Below are 19,041 nucleotides of genomic sequence, written 5' to 3' on the forward strand. Positions count from 1 at the left end.
GTCAGACTGTTGGCTGGTCCTCCAGTTTGTTCCAGACTGAAATATCTCAACAACTGTTGTATGGATTGCCATGATGTTTAATACACACCTTCATGGTCAAAATTTCAACTGGTTCAACACTAAACTAAAATGGTGAACATGGTGAACACACCCACTGGACATCAGCATATTAGCTCTGTCAGTGTGAACTGTGTCATAGCTGTGCCTAAGTACAGCCTCACAAAGCTGCTCACATGGCTGTGGACTCTTAGTCATGTATTTGCAGTGCAAGACAAATGTCACACGTTTCTCCTGAATGTTACCTGATATATTTTTTTTCTTTTTTTACATATCTCAATTACTTATTTCTTATTTTGTCAGTTTTTAATCAAATAACTTCTGAGAAAGGGGGATTACGAAAAATCTTATTCCATGGTCCAGCCATAGAAAGACATTTTGAACAAACAAACACTTAAACATACAGAACAGGACACTGTCCCCTCAAATGGTTTTATCCATATTTAACAAACAGAACTAGATGGTGACATGGAGACATTCAACGAGGCCACTGTTGAATCATTCATCATCTGCATTACCAGCAAGCACCAAAGACCAGAGGACAAGAGAAGTGTGTATACTTTGCTAACAGGGTGAATGTCTTTATCTTCCACCATAAGATGGTCGCTGGAATTAAGCTCATGCTTAATTTAGATTGGATGATTGTCAGTGTCATCCTCCCTGGCTGACACAGGGCTGTAAATTAGATTCCAGAGACAAGTGAATATCTCTACAATAAGTTTTGGAAAATATAAAACAACAACATTTTGACTATTTATGTGATTTTGAATACATTTGCCATATATATATAAATAATACCAAGGCCTCAAAGTGCCTCAGATGAATAATGCTGCCTTTTATAAAGGTGTTGTTCTGTGGAACTGCCTTTGATTAAATATTAAGTTATTGACTTCAGTGTAACTTGAGCTATCAACTTGTTTTACTTTATTTAACAGATGGATGGTTATTTTTCACTTTTTTGGTTAGTACAGATATTATTTTGTTCCTCCGGATTTTGTTTCTCCATTCTACGAGACATGTTTTGAGTCTGTCTCTTTAACATCTAATTATTCAGAACATTTTGTGTTAGAGTTACATGTTGACTGTATAACTTCAGAAATACCACACACCCATATCTGATGAGGTTCTCCTTGTATGGCAATATCTGGCAAGGAAGGTCTTTGAAAATAAATGTATGTATAACGGATGTCGATGCTGCTGTTTTACTGTTAAAATATTAACTTTAAAAAAATGATGACACTCAGTGTTCATTTACTGGTATAAATCCTGCAGGTGAAGTTTAAGGTGCAGCTATTGTTAAAGCAAGAGTTCATGCAGGGTTCACCTTAAATTCCATTAATTGAATTAGTTCTTTGTGACGCATGACAAAGGACTTGAACAATGAAGTGTAATTTAATTATCCAGGTGTACTTACAGTGTCCTGATGTATAATCAGAAACTGCTACGTTGAGGCATTTTTCTAATATTTTTTCAGTGAGTAATCTGTGAGATGATAAACATCCCACACATTTCCAGGACAGACCTGGGCTGTTCTTGCTCTTTCTGGAGAGAGTTCATTTGTGATGAAAGTTCAAAAATCGCTGCCAGGGGAATAACATCTCCAGGAACGGAACTCCTCACCCGGTCTGTGTTAGTGCCTCGAGCCCTAACCATTAAGCTATGTACAGGACTGTGTGTTTTGCTGAAGATGAAAGCCAACACTCCAATATAGAACAGGTGACTCAGCTTCCAGCTTGGCAGAGAAATCCCCTGAGACCTTTGACCTCCTAATCGTTTAGCAGCGCTTATGGTTGGAGATCTGCTCCAGGCTATTAGAGAGATTAGTGTCACACAGATTTGGGAATGGGCCAAGCCTATATCTGTACTTCATGGTATTCTCGGCATTTATTACTGAACACTCAACCCATGGTGAAATCTGATATGTGACCGTATAGTAGCACATACCGCAGCATGAGGCTATATGTAGGTACAATATGTGTTGACCTACATGGAGTGGTGGGCTATATGTTTTAAACACACTGTTGATTTAAAATAGGATGTGTTTATGGTTTAAACCTCCTGAAATGTCACTATAATCAGCTTTGGGTGCTGTTGAGAGCTGCTATGTACTTTTTTATTTTTGTTTGCTGTATATTTTGGACAAAGGAATACACATATAAATAATAATGCCAGATATACTCACACACAGATAGGTAAAAATGTGGTTATTTCTTATTTTGAAAAGATGAGTCTGACTCTGGCCGCCTCTCTTTTCTTACAACGGCACACGCTGGGGTACAAAACGAGCACCGTTTCCTAACAAAAACAATCCCTAGATCGTAAAGCAGTTCTATCAATGTAGCTAGAATGAGCAAGATTAGTGACGGAAGTTAAAAAATTCTGGTTTCAAAATTAAAGTAAACCAAAGTAAAACCAAGTGGAAATACTAAAAACAAGCTAGAACATATTAGAGTAATATTTGATTATTTTTGTTTTACTCCTAAGCCCATAAATCAATAAAAAAAAAGAACATTTCTAGTACACGGTCAGATTAATTTGTCAGCTTCATCATGACAGGAGCCGCATGCCAAAATTTGCTATCAAGGCCTTATTATAGACTAACATATAACTATAGTCAGAGGTCATAGAGATTAATTGATTAGTTGATCAGTAGAAAATTAATCAGCTACGTTTTTGATAATTGAATATGTGTTGTTTCTATCTTATCAAATATAAGAATTTAATGCTTCTCTTTGTTACACGCTAGACTGAATAGATTAATCAAAAAATAGTGGAGTGGACCATGTCCATAATGTTGATGCTCTCCACATATTTGGCCACATATTGATGGATTATTTTTCATATCTGTGTCTTCCATAAGGTAATATCTGCCTCCTGAAGAAAAAAAAATCTGCAGTTAAATGCTGGCTTCAGAAAAACTCTCTCATTATGGACCTCTTTATAGGCAACTAACAGTACACTACATGGAAAAGATGACTCACATCATCCCTCTATAGGAAGACAGAGGTGAAAAATACCAGGTGAAATAGAATTTACTTCCAGGTGTTTCTGTCCTGCACTTACTTTAGTACTTTTTAAAGCTATATTAACAATAAAAGTTAAATAATAATTAGCAATTAACAATAATAAAAATAATAGTTGCAGCCCAGGACTAAAAAAATGGTAACAATGCAAAACAAAGCTTAGTTAAACTGCAATTAATCACACAACATCAGCATCATCTTATATTTATTAATTTATTATGATATCGCTTAATCTCTCCCCGGTAATATTTTACTTTGAAAAGCTGTACCGGAAGCGTCATATATTACTACGACTGACTTGACGTGAGTCAGTGACGCCATCTTGAAATTGTCCCGACCAGAGGAGGCGAGGAGGAGACGGACTTGGGAAAACCAGCTCGTCCTGAACTCGATAGCTGCGTTAGCTATACGGATTAACGACAGCTTTAGCGGTTATTGCTATCATATGATAGTGTTTCCACTTGTTCATTTAATTAATTTCGACGAGGGAAGGCTGTTTGGCCGACTTCGGAGAGGGCTAACACACTGGAGGGAGCCTCGTAATCGGTTGTTTCCCTGCTGGAGCGGACGGGGCTCTGGTTGTGGCCGGGCAGCCCCGCCGGACTGTCGGACGAAGCTGAGACTTCTACACGGAATATATCAACAGCAATAAACGTTTTAAACCTGCTGTTTTCACGACAGGAGAGTGGAAATGCTAATTTAAACTCTGTTTTGACGTTTTATAGCTCTGCGACGGAGCCCACCGAGGAGAAGTTTGATTGGAGAGCGGAGTGCGCTTGATTTCCAGTCCGATGGATGTTAGCCCTGTCCGGCTGTGGCTCGGCTCTCTGCTCCGCTGGTCTGAAAATAACAGGTTAAAAACCAACAGGCACAGGTGAACACGTCTGTTCATAACAATGCTGCAGACCTGGCAAGTACATGACAGCCCTGGCTTGAATGCCAACAAGTCGTCCTCCATTGCTTGTCTGTAAACCTGGAAATACCACCAACCATCCCCTCCTCTTCTTCATCCTTCTCCTCTTCCTCCCCTCTTCTTTTTTTGGACTAGTGAGGCTTGCATTACCTGGGATATTTTGGATTTTGGGCTCGATCTCGGCATTTTAAAGATGTCCTTTTTGCAGAGACAGTGCTCCTTGGAGCAGCAAGACATTTAATTTCACTCAGTCGTTTTGAGATTTTTGGGGTTTTTTGGTTTTTTATTCTCTTCCTAGTCAGAGGATCAGATTCGGATGGAAAATGGGAGACGCCACCAAACTGGCCTTCGCCGTTTTCCTCATCTCCTGCTCTTCAGGTGGGTGTGGAGGGGAAATGCATGGCTTATTGTCAGCTGTGGAGAATTCAGAGCAATGTTTATTGTTACCTCTGCAGAATGCAATGCATAGCTTGTTGTTATTTGTGGAGAATGCAGTGCAATGCAATTCAATCCTGTGGGAAGGTGGGAAAAATCCCACTCTGCCTTTCTGCCTCATTGCTGGTGTCCTTCCTCCATGTGTGGATGTGCCTTGTGCATGTTGCAGATGTCAGTAGTGAGCCCAAGATGGGGCCTGGGGACCTCAAGGGGCCATTGAGTAGCTCTTGATGGGATATACCAGTTACCAATTAGTTTTCTTTTTAGCTTAACAATAGAACTGTATGAGGATGATTGTTTTGTTCTCACTGTTACCTCCCAGCTAGCAGTATAGACAGTTATGTAATTAATTATGAAGTCAAATCTAACATCAAGTGAGGCTGAAGTGAGGCACGTTGGGTTAACACTTGTGGAGTGTAAATAAACAGTGGTTAATGCCTAAACCCAAGCTAGGAGCACTACAAGACAAATAATCAGCGTTGTATTTAGAAAAAAATTTAAAAAGCTCCACATCAGAAAAGTTTTTATTCACATTCATGTCATTACTAATGGAATGTAGCTCATTGACAAAATAGTACATTTGCAGAAAAGGTCATACTAAGTTGGTTTAACCCTTTTTTCACATGCACATTCAGGCAGTATTATAACTATGTAATGGCAAAATCTCATCGCAGCAAAGCAATTTTCAGCCCTCATGTTGGTGAACATTCATTGTATGCTCTCTTTTCCCAGGGGTGGATGCATAATGAATGTCAGTGGGGTCAGTGAGGTGATAATAAGGAGAAAAGGGTCAACCCAGGAGTGTTATTTTTCTTGCAGAGCACAGTGGTTACGTGGATGTGGGTGGACTTAAACGTCAGTTCCTCTGTGATTGAGAGACCTGTTCATACATCGAGAGGCATTTTCATCCTGCTTTCGTCATGCCAGCACATATTTGAGATTTTACTAGACAAAATATTTGGATAGAAATGCTATCTAAACATCTAGAGGGCCTCAGTTTGAGGCTTGTAATATTTGTTTTTCCTTGTTCTGATGTTTCAGTGGATCCAGCCCATGAAAATTACAACTTCAGAGGACCTTAAGGCCTCAGTGAACCTGTTCCACCTCTTAAAGGAAAGAGCCCAGCCTCACATCACAACAACACAATTTCCACATTCATGACAAGGCAGTTCATCTAATTAGTCACTAAAGAATCTGAGACTTGTGTTATGATACCTGAATTTGTTGTCATCACATGACAGAAAGGTGACAAATAGTGAACCAGTGCTTTTAACTCCCATTACACCTTAAATACCAACATGTCCGTGCTGCTAACAAGCACGACCTTGGGCAGCAATAGTTTCACTCTGTTTATCACTTCATCTGTTGGTTTGACTGTGTTGTGATGACAGGATGTGGAGCTTAGCATAAACCACAGGAATTGTATGGTTTGAAAGATTCGTTTGTAAAGAAGGTAAAAGTCAGACCTGGAGGCAGGATATTTGCTATTGTTGTTTAAAATTTCATTCAGAGGTTAAATTGTATTTTGCCTGTTGTTTGCATGCACAGAAAACCGTTTGTCTGTGCTGTTTTATAAGTAAATGGCACCTGGTTTATAAAATATCCAGTGTTCCTTTTCATAAAAGCGGTTAAGACCTAAGAAATGGAAAGGGTAAAATAAAATCTCAAGCCACAGTGGAATGTCCTTTAGCAGCGAGCCCTGGGGTGTCTTTGAGCATTTGAGTAGAAATTAAAAGGCTTCTCAAATACGGTAATAGTTGGGGTTGGTTAGAGTGTAAGCCAGGTGCTGTCTGTACTGCACAGTGCAGCAGATGATTATTCCACTTGCTCATTACTGTCTGAAGTGGGGAAATGAATGGTTCCTACTTGAGGAGGAATAATAATCCACTATGAAATCCAAGTTGAATTGGCACAGCTCAAGGCGACACCAAGAAACCTCTGATAAGGGCAGGGCACTTAGCCCAGAGTGGTTTTATTTGATGAGGCCTATTGCGACATGCCAAGAAATCTAAGTTAACGTTGAGATTTTTATCCAGAGACTTCAAAATGCAGAGGATCCTGTCTGTAGAAACTGCAGTTGTTTGGCGACTTACAACTTAAGCAACACTGTCTTTTTATTTTTGTTCATTCTAAACTACAGTGTCAGAGAATGTGTATTTGGACGGCAAGTGATGGAATAATACAACTTCTTAACAGTACTGAGTTAGTGCTTTGGAATGATCTAATTAATTGCAGCAAAAATATTAATGGAGCTTGAAAGACTGGTTGTTTTGCACAGAATTAATTGGCAACAATTGTGATTGATTAATTGTATTTTAAGCCATAATGCCCAAAAAAAAAAAAAATGCTGGTTTTATTTGCTTAAATACGAAGATTACCTGATTTAGCTCATGTTATATGCTAGTAGATTTAACATATTTGCATTTTGAACTGTTGTCAAAGTAATTAGAAGATATCTCTGAAATTGTAATTGTTATATTTCAGTATTTTTCTACATTTTAGAGACCAAGCAATCAGTTAATTTACAAAGTATTTGACAGATTAATTAATAAGTAAATTAATTAATTACTTGCAGTTGCTGATTATGTTTTATTAATATTTTAGAAAAAATTGTGACCAGCAAATGGTCGGAATTTTTGGCCTCAATTATAGGCATTATTATTAGCGTGCTATATGCAGTTTATTAGACTCCATCAACAGGATTTGGGGATGTTCAGTGTTTCCTAATTAAACCTTAAAAAGCAGGCATAACTTCCTTAGATTATCGATAGGCTATTATTTTGAAAGGAGGCATAAATGTGAAGTTTGACCTGGTTTAATATTGCATTCAGCAGCTGTGCAGTATTTTTGATCCATACTTGCACGTCTAAATCCTGCTGTAACACATGGTGGGTCAAGGTTGATGTGACAGGATAGTAAATGGGCTTCTTGTGTAAGGTTTTTCACTTTGGGTTGAGGTTGAAAACGCCCCTGTCTTGAACTTTAAAGTGACATTTTGCCTCCAAGGACCCGATAATGTGACGCTGCAGCAGGCGCATGTTGGACCCGGGTCATCTGTTTAAAAGGTGACCTCTGCCTTAGATCTCATGTGAGCTTCAACTGCAAATTGGTAAATATTTACTGTGCTGCACTGTGGCACGTTCAGATCCTGTCAGAGTCACTGAATAACTGAAGCCTGAGAGAAACTTTGTAGTGATTAAAATTAGATATGTGGTTGATTTTTTTTTTTTTTTTTTCATTTTAGCTCAAATGTTTCCTGTTCAGTGTCAGAAACTGTGAATGTGTGTCAACACATGTATCAAATAATAATCCAAATGATCAATCATGTCTGTGCAAGCACAGTCTGTTATGCATACTAACAACAAGCAGTATCTGCTGTATTATTTATGTGGTTGATAACATATGACCACTTGACCACATTTTCTCTAATGAGTTAATGAGTACAAATGGGTATAAGTCGAAGCGAATGCAGCTCAAGTAATCACTCACTGGCTAGTCATGTTTGGCAAATAATTTTAAGAAAAATGGCTGTTTAATTTTCTGCATCTTTCCACCACCGAGGCTGATAGATGGATAAGTCGTGTCTCGTGCTCTGCCTTCACATTTGGCCTCCTGTTTTGTACACTGCAGCAGTTTCACACAGACATTGATCCTCTTGCATGCCAGTGTAAGGTTACATCAATATGGCGAGGATGAAGCGGCTCTGGGTTTTTTAAAAATCCTCGGCAGCACAACAGATCTGATGATTCAGTTTCAGCTCTGCTACACATCAAACCCGACTTGAAATGGTATCTGAACTCAGTGGATCACCAGTCCAGGGCCTCTGTGTTCTGTCTCATTGAACTGGGGAAAACTAACATTTACCAGTTGCATTAACTGGGTGAATTGGTTAATTTATCTGCCACCTGACTGAGCCTCTCTGCAAACAAGTGCTCCCCACTATGATGCCAACTCTTTAATAGCAGTGTTTTGTAGTTGACCTCTGACCCTCCTGTAGAGGATTTAAAGAGACTTTTCCCTCTAGTGTGCAGTTAATTATCAGATTATTTTCCTGAGATTGTGTTGGTTTTATCATTTGAATACATAATGATAGAGCTCTGCTTTAGAAGCTCCCCCGCCATCTTATTGATGTTAAAATGTGATCAAATGCAAGATATTAAAAGACTATACTTTTAAGAATTGGGGCAGGAACTAAGCACTTATTTATTTTAGTCAATTAGTCATTTGAGTACAATTCAGTACAATTCAGCTTTTCAGACGAGGTGAAAATTTTGTCTTTGGCTTCCCTTGGCGACTGACACTGCTTCCCAAACACAGTTAATCATTAGTAGACATATCAAACCAGAAACACTATGCACAGGAGAAAAAATAAAAAGCAAAAAAAAGTTATTCAAATCTAAAACTAAAATAAAGACAAATTGTACTGACTAAAACTAATATTCACTGTGGCTGGCTCAGCTTAATATTCACACTGTAAATACTTAAAAATTATGACAAATGCACTGAATTGATAGTCAATTCAAACAGAATAACACAAGAAATGTTTCCCATTTGTGAAATATTTAGCAGTCTGTTTAAAAAAGTTTAAATAAATACATTTTCCATATTCCTGTCCTTGCAGCTGTGTAAACATATAATTACATGTAATTTATTATTATTATTTTTTAATTCATTTGCAGCTATATTTAAACACTTTTACTAACTAGCCTGTACCCTTCTGCTGCAGTGTTTTGGTTGTTTCCTAGAGCGGTCAGAGGCCAGCTACCAGCTCTGTCCCATTTTTCCCCCCCTATCTATTTCTAATATGTTCTCTTGCATTATGCATTAGGCTCCAAAAGCACAGGTGTATTTGTTAAGGCCAGATGTAGCCTCGATTTCCCATCGGGCCCAACTAGCCAGACTGCTTCCTTCCAGGGCCGTGTATCATTCTGTGCTTTAACATCATAAAAACAAAGCGCCACACCATTTCCTGTTCATGGAGGTAAAATGGTGACCAAAGACAGCGTGTTGCTGGGTCCAGCTGGGGAAATTATGACCTTCCACCAGTCAGAGCACTGGTTAAATTTAGACCATGGCCAGGTGTATTGTTCTCTGTGTAGCCTGCAAGCAACATGACTGATTTTTGTGTGCGTTTTGGTGACAGTCAAAGTGAAGAATTGGGAATAGTTGCAGTTGTATTTGTTTGAGAAAATTGCAGTTTTGATGAGATGCAGTGATATTTGTAAGGTGGAAGTCAATGATGATCTCCAAAAGGGACTTTGTATCTTACCATTGACCCCAAAACTTAGCCAAAGCTTTCTCTTTATTTCTCTTGCAAAAGGAAATTGAGCTGAACTGGTAAATTTTGACCAACTGCATTCAGCTTAATGTCCTTATTTTGCATGAGACAGGTGTTGATCAAATTAAATGACAACAGAGAGGTAAAACAGAAGTGCAGGTGACTTTTAGAGAGTTTGTTTACAATCATTATTGTTTACATGTTGGCTGACTTACATTGAAAATAAATCAATTTCTAGTCACTCGATTGATCTTGTTTAAGGCATGGCAGGTAACCTTTTAATAATTAAACTAAGATGTTTTTACCAGGTTTCGATGGCCTAAGGCTTCTTAAAACACTCTCACCACATAAATGACTATCTAAACTTTCACTACAATTAAGAATCATCAAAACACCACTATTGCTATTGAGGGGATTTTCTTCAGCAGCAGCGATTTGTTTCAACCTGCTCCTGGTATCACTGGGCTGAGTATTGCCACACAGGACAGTACACTGAAAAAGCACCACAGAGGTTAAGTAATTAGAGGAAATTATTTGAAAGCCAGTTTAGTGCACTTTTTTTGTAGCTGATACCATCTGATGCTGTAAGTCTTAGACACTGCAAGCAGGTCAGAGCAAATGGAAAGAATTATTTGCAAATGCTGTAAGGCTCTGAGTCTTTTTATAACAGCAGCGTAGAAGCAGTGAAGGGACTAAAATAACATACATATTTAATTCAGCTTTCACCTCCTTAGAGGAAGCAGAGGTGTAGGCTTGGAAGAACCCTGAAGGAGATGGTTTGAGCTGCACTGTCCCTGGCTGAAGTGATGTTTCTGACTCCAATCAGACTAATCAGACTCCATCAATTTGAGATTATAATTCTTGTTGAGCATTAATAAAATGGGCAGACTAGAGTCCACCCTGTAACCAAAAGGTCACATGTCCAGCATCCGCTACAGGTATTCATCCTGAGCAGAAACCTACCTGCTCACCTTATTATAAGCCATGCCAGATAAGAGCATCAGCTAAAAGCCGAAAATGTAAATGTAAACTGTGCGTACCTGTGTAATGGGAAGTTGGTGATCTGCTCCTGTAACCATTACTGACTCAAATTAAAACAAACGACTGGGAAAATAAGTCTAGGCTTGAAACAAACAACACCACCAACCTTTGGCGTGGAGCCTGTAGTTTTTGAGCTATTAGTCTCAAAATGTAGGTATACTTTGTTAGCTTTTTAGATAAAAGTATTGGTATATACAGGAGTATTTTATCTTATTCTAGGCCGTTTGATGTGTCTGTACTCTAGAGAGCGGTCCAGAATGGTCCTTTACTGTAATTAATGCATCCTGCAGATGTTGCTTTATGTGCTTGGGAGAGTTTCAGTCTAGACAGGCTGGCTGCTCAGACGGAGAGGCCCTGCTTTGATCCTTGATTAAAAACTGCGAGCTGTACATTCATCATGCTCTTGTTTCAGGCTCTCTCAAGGGTCCTCGCCTGCTTTACGCTCCCTCCTTCCTCCTCCTCCTCCTCCTCTTCGTCCGACTCTTGCCAAGATTCCTCCCTGTCATGAAGGTCGCTCTGACCTCTTATCACCAGAACCACTAAAGGGTAATGGTGTCTCGGGGACTCGGCGGACCGGGGTGAATGCTGTTCGCTCCTGATATTGTGGGTTCGTCTTCCTGCCATTATTGTTGCTGTCACTCTGCGTTGCTATCTAATAAACCTCAAATGCCATTTAGGATGCACTGAGCAGCAATCATGTGAAATGCAGAAACATCAACAGGTCTTTGGCTCAACATTTACTGTCCTTGCTATCAACATAAATAATACATTTACAGAAACTGAAAGAGGAATTAAGTAGCAGATCAGAACAAATCCAACAGAATAATAAAAGTGCTTGCCACTGCTTTTTTGCCTCGACTGTGAGGCTTTTTAGCTCTTGTAGCCGACCTGTCTTTTGACACTGGTGGCTCACTTGTAGTGCCAACCTCCATTCGAAATGCCAGTGATGTGGAGAGGGGATTTGTTCAGTCTTGAAACTTTCTTTTCTTCCCAAGCGGCACTAACGGGAAAAAGTTTTGAAATCTTAGCTGTGCCTGGTAAGCACTGAGTCATCATCGCTGGTATTGATAAACAAAACTATAAACCCTGCAGAACCATTATGGTTATTCTCTGCACCAGGGGAGTCAAATTCTTAGCTTACTGCACCTGTAATATAATCTCAATTAAAAATACACAAGTGTTGGTGCTTTATTTTGGCGGTGGTGCCTTGTGACCAGTATGTGTCATTAGTTTACACTAAATATAAAGATGAGCCAGGAGTCACTGAGGTCGTCGGATGGCTGGATGGATGAAAGAGTGGGGGATTTATTGACTCCCAGCGTTTATTGGTTTGTCTTGTACAAATGCGAAGCTGGCGAGTGCAAACAGTGAACATAATTGAACGGCAGACAACATGTCTTGCGCCACGTGAGATGACTCAGAGCAGGGCTGTGCATTAGCTCCACACATCAGCAGCAGTAGCCTGTGAGCTAGCATGGGCTAACCTTGATCACAGAGTGTATTTCTGTACACTTTTAGTTCTCCAAGACCTCCTCTCCTCTTTTGGTTTGTAGTGTAAGCAAAGCTGCAGAAGGTGAACACGATATCATATTTTGATTACCTTGACAGGAATGGTATTTGCAATATGAATTGCGATACCACATTTCAGTGTCTGCATTACCTTGAGGTGGGTGCATGAAGCACATCCAATAGCTTTACAGCAGTGGATTATGGAAAATATCTCTCACTGAGCTGGACTGGACTCTCAAAGGACCAATCTCCTCATATATAAAATGGCTTGTCTGCCAGTCTCCCTCTCTCTGTGTCTCCCTCCCTCCTTCCCTCTCCGTTCTTCATTGATTGCTTGTTTTATAAAAATGAATTGAAATGCCCATGCTGCAGGCTTTGTGATATTGCAATATCACTGCAAATTCAATACACAGTTCAGCTGTAAGCCCAAGTGGCACTTAACACACCCTTCAAATAAATCCAAACAATTCAAGCACAGAGGGGATTCAGTGGGGGGGGGGGTTTGCAGATCCTTCTACAGTACCCTGCGAGAGATAACGAGGCGTTTTAAATTGCTCGTCCTGTAAAGAATGTACGGTATGCGATGGCCGACTGCACACGAGGGACACGGGGCTACGCTGGAATGTGCTCCTTGCAGGCGGCGATTCACGGCGAGAGACCCAGGCACTCTCCTGACCTGTCCAGCAACCAGCCCCATCAGTGCTAATTGAGGCGGAGACCAATGGGCGTTTGTCGCTCGGGCATACCAGCGAGGATTAGAGGGATTGGATTCAATTGCTGAGTGCGGTGGTTTTTAATGCCCCCCCTGCCCCCCGCCGCCTCACCGTGTCCCCTCCTCCCGGCCGTGGAAAGAGTGCAGTCTTTGTGACCAGCTCACCCAAGCCAACCCGACCACCCCTGCCATGTCACGACACCATCTGATAGAGCATTAATGTAGCACTGCAGCAAGACCCAGGCTGCTCTGTAAAATTACCTTCTACTGTAAAATAGTATCTGACTGTGAATGTCTCTGTGCACAGACTAGACTGCTACCTCTCTATTCATTCAGCTACAGCAACAAAATGACAGCAGCTGGGGAAAATATGGACTTAATATAATTATAAGACTTTGCCACATTTTCCTCTAAAATGCATAATTTCATCTGAGGAGCAAAACTCATTTCTCTATGGGCTCATCTGTGCTCTTATCTTTTTCCCAGCATCTTTCCTATAATCATTTTTATGATTATTACCATCAGATACTTGACAATGATAAAGTTCTCTCACATCACAGAAATACTGATTAAGCACCAAGGCTGACTGCTTAATAAACTTTGTGCTATGGGACTTGGGAAACTGTCGTCGGGCTCTAAAATAGTGCACAGTACTCACTCAGGTGATAACCTCGCCGTGGGCAAGTGGTCTCCCATGCTGCTTTTGGTGCCTAATGTCTGTGATAGTCAAGCAGCTATAAATGGTGTAAAAAAAAATCTTTATCCAAGTCAGCCAGGAGCTGCCCTAAAGGCAAGTGGTGGGCTGCATTTCTAACCGCCAGTGCCCACGTTTTGGAGTCGGGGAGAAAGGATTGATGGCAGTAGTACAAAAAGAGAGGTCGGATGTGGAGACATCCACTATTGCTGGATTTTCAAACATTGTGTCTTGCTCCCACTGATTAGTTTGATCACTCTTGTCCCCCCAAACACCGTTATCTGTTAAAGCTTTTACCCATCAGAAATGCTAGTTACCTACTTAGTAAATCACCATTAGAAGAAGAGTTTGACATAGGCCTGAAATTTCTGCACCGTTTGTTTAGAGCTGTAGCCAAATCCAGGCCTGACAGCTTACAAAATTTTGTTGCCTGAACCCAACTTGACCTCGAAGCCACATCAAATCTTTCCTTCCTTGTATATCTCTGGTATATACTCAGAATCTCCTCTTCTACTGCTCTGCTGCACAACATTTGAGAGAACTGGAGCAGATTATATTATATACGTAGGATAGAGTTTTTTTAAGATATTATCACTGCTTTTTTCAATGGGTGCAGCAAGGTGTTAACACCACTAGGATTAGAAGTTTTCTACTAAATATATGCGGTTATTTACACATGCAAAAGCTGTATTTAGTTGTGTCTTGAGCCAGATATGTGGGGGAGGAGTGTCAAATTGCATTAGCAGCAACAACAAGCATTGCTGGGAAGCCAAGAGGCCAGCTCTGCAGACAGCATTTTGACCCCTGGCCTCAGCCTAACTTCTTTATTCAACACTATTCAAAAATCATCCTTCACGTTTGTTTTAAGCGCCCAGTCACACATATTCCCACACATACCAGTGCCCCAAACACCCATACATCACCTCAAATTTATTTCATCTCTGCCCGGACGCAGATGATAAGTTGATCCTTAGAACAAATTCCATCATAATGAACAATCCCCACTCCTGGCAGGCACACAAAAAAAGCCTTGATGAATGAGTTGTTTACCTACTTTGGTGCACGCAGTGCAGGCCTGGCCCGCCAAAATGCCACTTCATTATGAGGCTACAGAGCAGAGTGCAGCACGGCCTGCCCCTGTGACCAGCCACAGAGCGGAAATCGGATATTCTTGCTCCTGTATTCCTTAGCAGCTGTCAGGCAAAACATGCCTGATGGACACTTCTTGAGTCTGAAATGTCACATTTTAATGTGATTATTAACAGATAATAAACTCACCTGTGCTATTTTCCTCTTTGTCTCCTCTTCACCAGAAACGTGAAGGCATTGCTTCCCATGTGACATAAGGAAAAAAGAAAAAAGCTAATTGCGACGCTCTCTTAAACACAATGTAGGTTGAGTCATTGTGGTGTTACTGCAACTTGTGATGGAGAGTAGTCAAGTATACATTTATTTATATAAAGATAGCCTGTTCGGCAGATGTTGTTGTTTCTCTCCTTAGAGTTGCTGTTAAAACTCAGAAGAACAAAACTGTTCTTGCCTTCCTGCCACACAAGCTCAAGGACTCCTAAATTAATCAGACACTTTATCTGTTTCACCAGCCAGCTTTAGTTTTTCGGAGTAGATAGAACAAAACCCCCGGGCGTTGACTGGCCACCTGCCAAAGTGGCTTAGTCGAAATTTCTCCAACATTTGGCAGGTGGTTGGTGGTCATTTCCCACCCAGCATGCACCTCACTAGCCTGGCCGCAGATCAGACCAGAACCATCTCTGCTGCGTGGCTCCTACCTTGTAGCCCTCTCACTTGGCTAATAAAGAGACATGTGCCAATACACAGGATCTGATGTAGTTCTCCCTTGTGATTTTTGTTTCCTCTTTGGAAGTCTGGCTTGCATTTTAGATAGAAGTGGAGGTTGAGAGAGCGAGCACATGTCATCTGAGTCAGAAAGTGAATTTGTGCTATTACTCAGGCTACTTATGGTCTCATAAGAGGAAAGAAATTGCTTATGGTCATATTTCACCACCTCGGTGTCATACCCAGAAAATATTTGGCTCTCCAAAACCTAAACCTTTGTCTTGTGATTTTGAAATAGTCTTTAAGAAGGAGAGTTTTCAGTTCTTTGAGAGGCATGAGGTTAAAATAATGTTTCAAACCTGTATTGCTTGCTGTATTAAATCATTTTACAGCTTTCAGCACTGATGCCATGTTCAGACAGGCTTTCTAATTGTGTCAAAAAAACACGACCTCTTCATTCATTTAGATATAAATGCAGAGTTATCCTGCAAAAAAATTAGCATTTCTTGTTGAGTACTTTGCAATGAGGAGGATAAAGATGATTGTCACTGTGTTAACTTTCCAGATTCTTAGTTCTGTAAGTAACAGATAAACCCTCAATCATTACTTAAACCAGACTTCCCGTATCAAACTTTTTTCAGTACAGTACTATTTTGTAGAAAGATGGATGACGTATCTCTGTTTTCTCCCACTGTATGAAAACTAAGCCAAAATATCCCAGATAGCGCTGCTGCTATCTTTGTGTTGGTGGTGTCATTTGGAGCCTGAGTCTGCGCAGTTGTGATCAGATGGTGGAGATGCGTTATCGAGGTCAGGATCAGCTGACGTTTCATGTATAAAACTAATTAAAACCAAACTTATATCAGAAAAATGAACACTTGAACGTGCATCAGAATAATGAGAGCTACCTAAATTGGCAGAAACCATCTTTGGGAAAAATGTATTTGGCATGTGCTTAGATGTTTTCCTTCCATTCCACTAACACCGAGGGGGTTGGATTTATGACCCATACTGCAGCCAGCCATTAGTGGGGGCCATCAAGGTGCTTTGGCTTCACTTCTGGGGAGCTGTTACGGCATCCATCCTTTTATACAGTCATTGGCCTGAGCATTTATCCAATACTTTTTCAGGTTTGCCACTGACAGTTAGGCCTATGTCATATCTTTGTATTGCTGTCATTTTACTATGAAAAGGTTATTTGAACATCTTCTAAAAGCTGGCATATCCTGCCACTTTGAGTGTAGCTTAACAGCAACTTGTGTAGCTCTTCTTTACTGATGTAGTAATACATGGCATTGCTGTGAATTTACAAAGCACATCATAACTGAACATTTAACCTTGGAAAGCCTTAATCAGTTTTGTGGACATGGTTTCCTTTTGAAGCTCCAGGTGAACTCAGGCCAGCAGCAAGTTGGCTGTTTGTCAGCCCTTAGGTCTATCACAGTGTACCTCGCTATGAAAGGGTATAGCATCACCCTTTGTGCCTTCCTGCTCTCGGTGTCAGGGCCTCCACTGTAACTCTCAGACTTAGGTTGTCTGAATTGCCTCTACCTAACGCGACCTCTTGGCCGCGAGACAAAAGATTGAATTTTCAGAGCCGGCTACAGATAATCAGTAACCACCTCTAGTCGCAGCATCTCTGCCAAGTTCACCATCTTTTCAATCTTCATATTATACACTCTCAAGTGAATCACTTCCAGTCTTTGCAGTCTAATTGTTCATTTAAAAAAATCCAGTCTAATTGCCATATGTGACCACTCTGTGGTTGCAGGAAAATCTTACACCCTTACAGTTTCATTCTTGTAAGTTTGGTGCTATAGGAATTGGAAGCTTAATCACTGTGGCTAAGAGCATCAGCTAAGTGCCCAAAATGTAAAATTTAAAATGTCAGAGTGAATTTTCAGAACCACAAGGCAGCTAGCGAGGGGTGAGGAGGGGTGAGAAACAGTTTTTCAAAAAGCCCCAGTGGATTGAGAAGTGGGTCGGGAGTTTAGACGTTTTGCAGGGGAGGCATTGCTTAAATATATGCAGCTAAAGTAGGTCGCGGTTAACCTTGATAAATCTCTTGTATGACTGAAAGAGAGAAAGGAGTCTCGATGAAATGCTATGTGGTCATTTCTTTTCATGGGAGGGGAGGACATTGTGTAGGGGGAAAAACATGCATTATCTTAAGTGTTGCAGTGATTTGACTGATTTGTTCTAATGTTGGGAGACTCGTGAGCAAATATCCATCTTGATGTAAAGGACAGACAGTCCTCTTCTTTTGTGGGAGATGATCGATTAAACATAACAAAAACTCTTTGGTTTGTTGTTAGAAGTTTCTCAGAAGTGGCCTCACAGTGACGCAGGTCTGCTTGGACTCCATATGAAGTTTAAATAGATGTTTGTCTTTGCCCTTTTACCCCTGCATGAACTGACCTTCCAGCATGGTCTCACAAACAGCCATTATTATCAATTAACTAGACATGTTGATTAAGATTAGCATACCATTGCTTTTAGCTCTTTTGTTTCTCCTCCTTTCTTTGTTGCTTTGCTTTTCCTCTTTTGTTTTACTTGTTTTTATCTTTTTGACACACTGTGACATTTTCCATTTTAGTATATAAAGAATAAAATATGTGTGTCGTTACTAAAAAAACAACCTTGCATTTACATTGTATGGCTGTAGTCATCCAGTGCTGTTTTTCTTTCTCGATCTTTCTCTCCAACAAACCTTATTACAAAAAACAAAGTGAGCCTGTGCCACTCATGTTTGACATTTCCGTGCGTGAAATATCTTTTGGAAACAAAGAGGCTTCTCTCTTTATTGCCTGGATGTGTGCTTGTGGGTGGAAGCCCTATTGTATGTCCTTGCACAATCGCTTGTGTAGGCTCTGCACTCAGTGACATTATCCGCTTTAGTGAACTCTGAGCTGCGACTTAGTCAGAAGATTGATTTCTCTGCTTTATATCCTTCATATCCGCCATACTGCCAGGCGGCTCTTGCCCACCTTTGGCACACGACGCCATAGGCAGCCGGCCTGCACTGTCACCTCATTTCAGAGAAGTGATTGATTTGAGCTCCTAACAGCCGTATTTACAACGGAGCTCTGTATTTGCAGTTCACATGGCTCACAGCTCTTTCTCACACACTGTAATACCTGAATGGAGGCGTTATCAATGGAACTGTTGAGGTGTTGCAGCTTGCCTTGGCTGAGGAACAAAGACAACAGACTTTTTGTCTTGCCTTTTCAATTTGAGCACTGTCATATTTAGAAATACATCAGTTTGCTGTCAGTTTACATGAGGACAAGCTTGGCTGTAGTACTTCATATCTAAGCCTTTGATTTAGGAGGAGGATCTCAGTTTCACCCACTGAAGGACTTTAAACAACAGGTTGATTCAGTGCTCTGCTCAGCAGACTGAGGGTAACATAAATGTGATCGCAGAAACCAACAATTAGTCTATTGAACAATTAGTCATTCTCACATTTGGATTATCCAGCACTTATAGCTTGTTTCTCTTACATCAGGTCTCTGGTAACATAATTCTACATTATTTGTTTCACCTGTTTTCTGTGTACTGCATACTCATTATTATGAGTTACTC

At 40.5% G+C, this 19,041-nt stretch overlaps 1 protein-coding gene across 2 annotated transcripts in view; it reads left to right on the forward strand.

The window, feature by feature from the left end:
* The first annotated feature begins 3,393 nt into the window (after nt 1-3,393).
* Nucleotides 3,394-19,041, forward strand: part of LOC108873081 (activin receptor type-2A) — a 45,648-nt gene continuing 30,000 nt past the window's right edge. For both annotated transcript variants that reach the window (XR_001959342.2, XM_018661200.2), the window contains exon 1: nt 3,394-4,371. Coding sequence is in view for 1 of the 2 variants with exons in the window: in XM_018661200.2 (XP_018516716.1) it covers nt 4,317-4,371 (55 nt within the window). In the remaining variant the exon portion in view is untranslated. The remainder of the gene's footprint in view (nt 4,372-19,041) is intronic.

The sequence above is a fragment of the Lates calcarifer genome, linkage group LG7_2, assembly GCF_001640805.2.
Source record: "Lates calcarifer isolate ASB-BC8 linkage group LG7_2, TLL_Latcal_v3, whole genome shotgun sequence".
NCBI lineage: Eukaryota > Metazoa > Chordata > Actinopteri > Centropomidae > Lates > Lates calcarifer.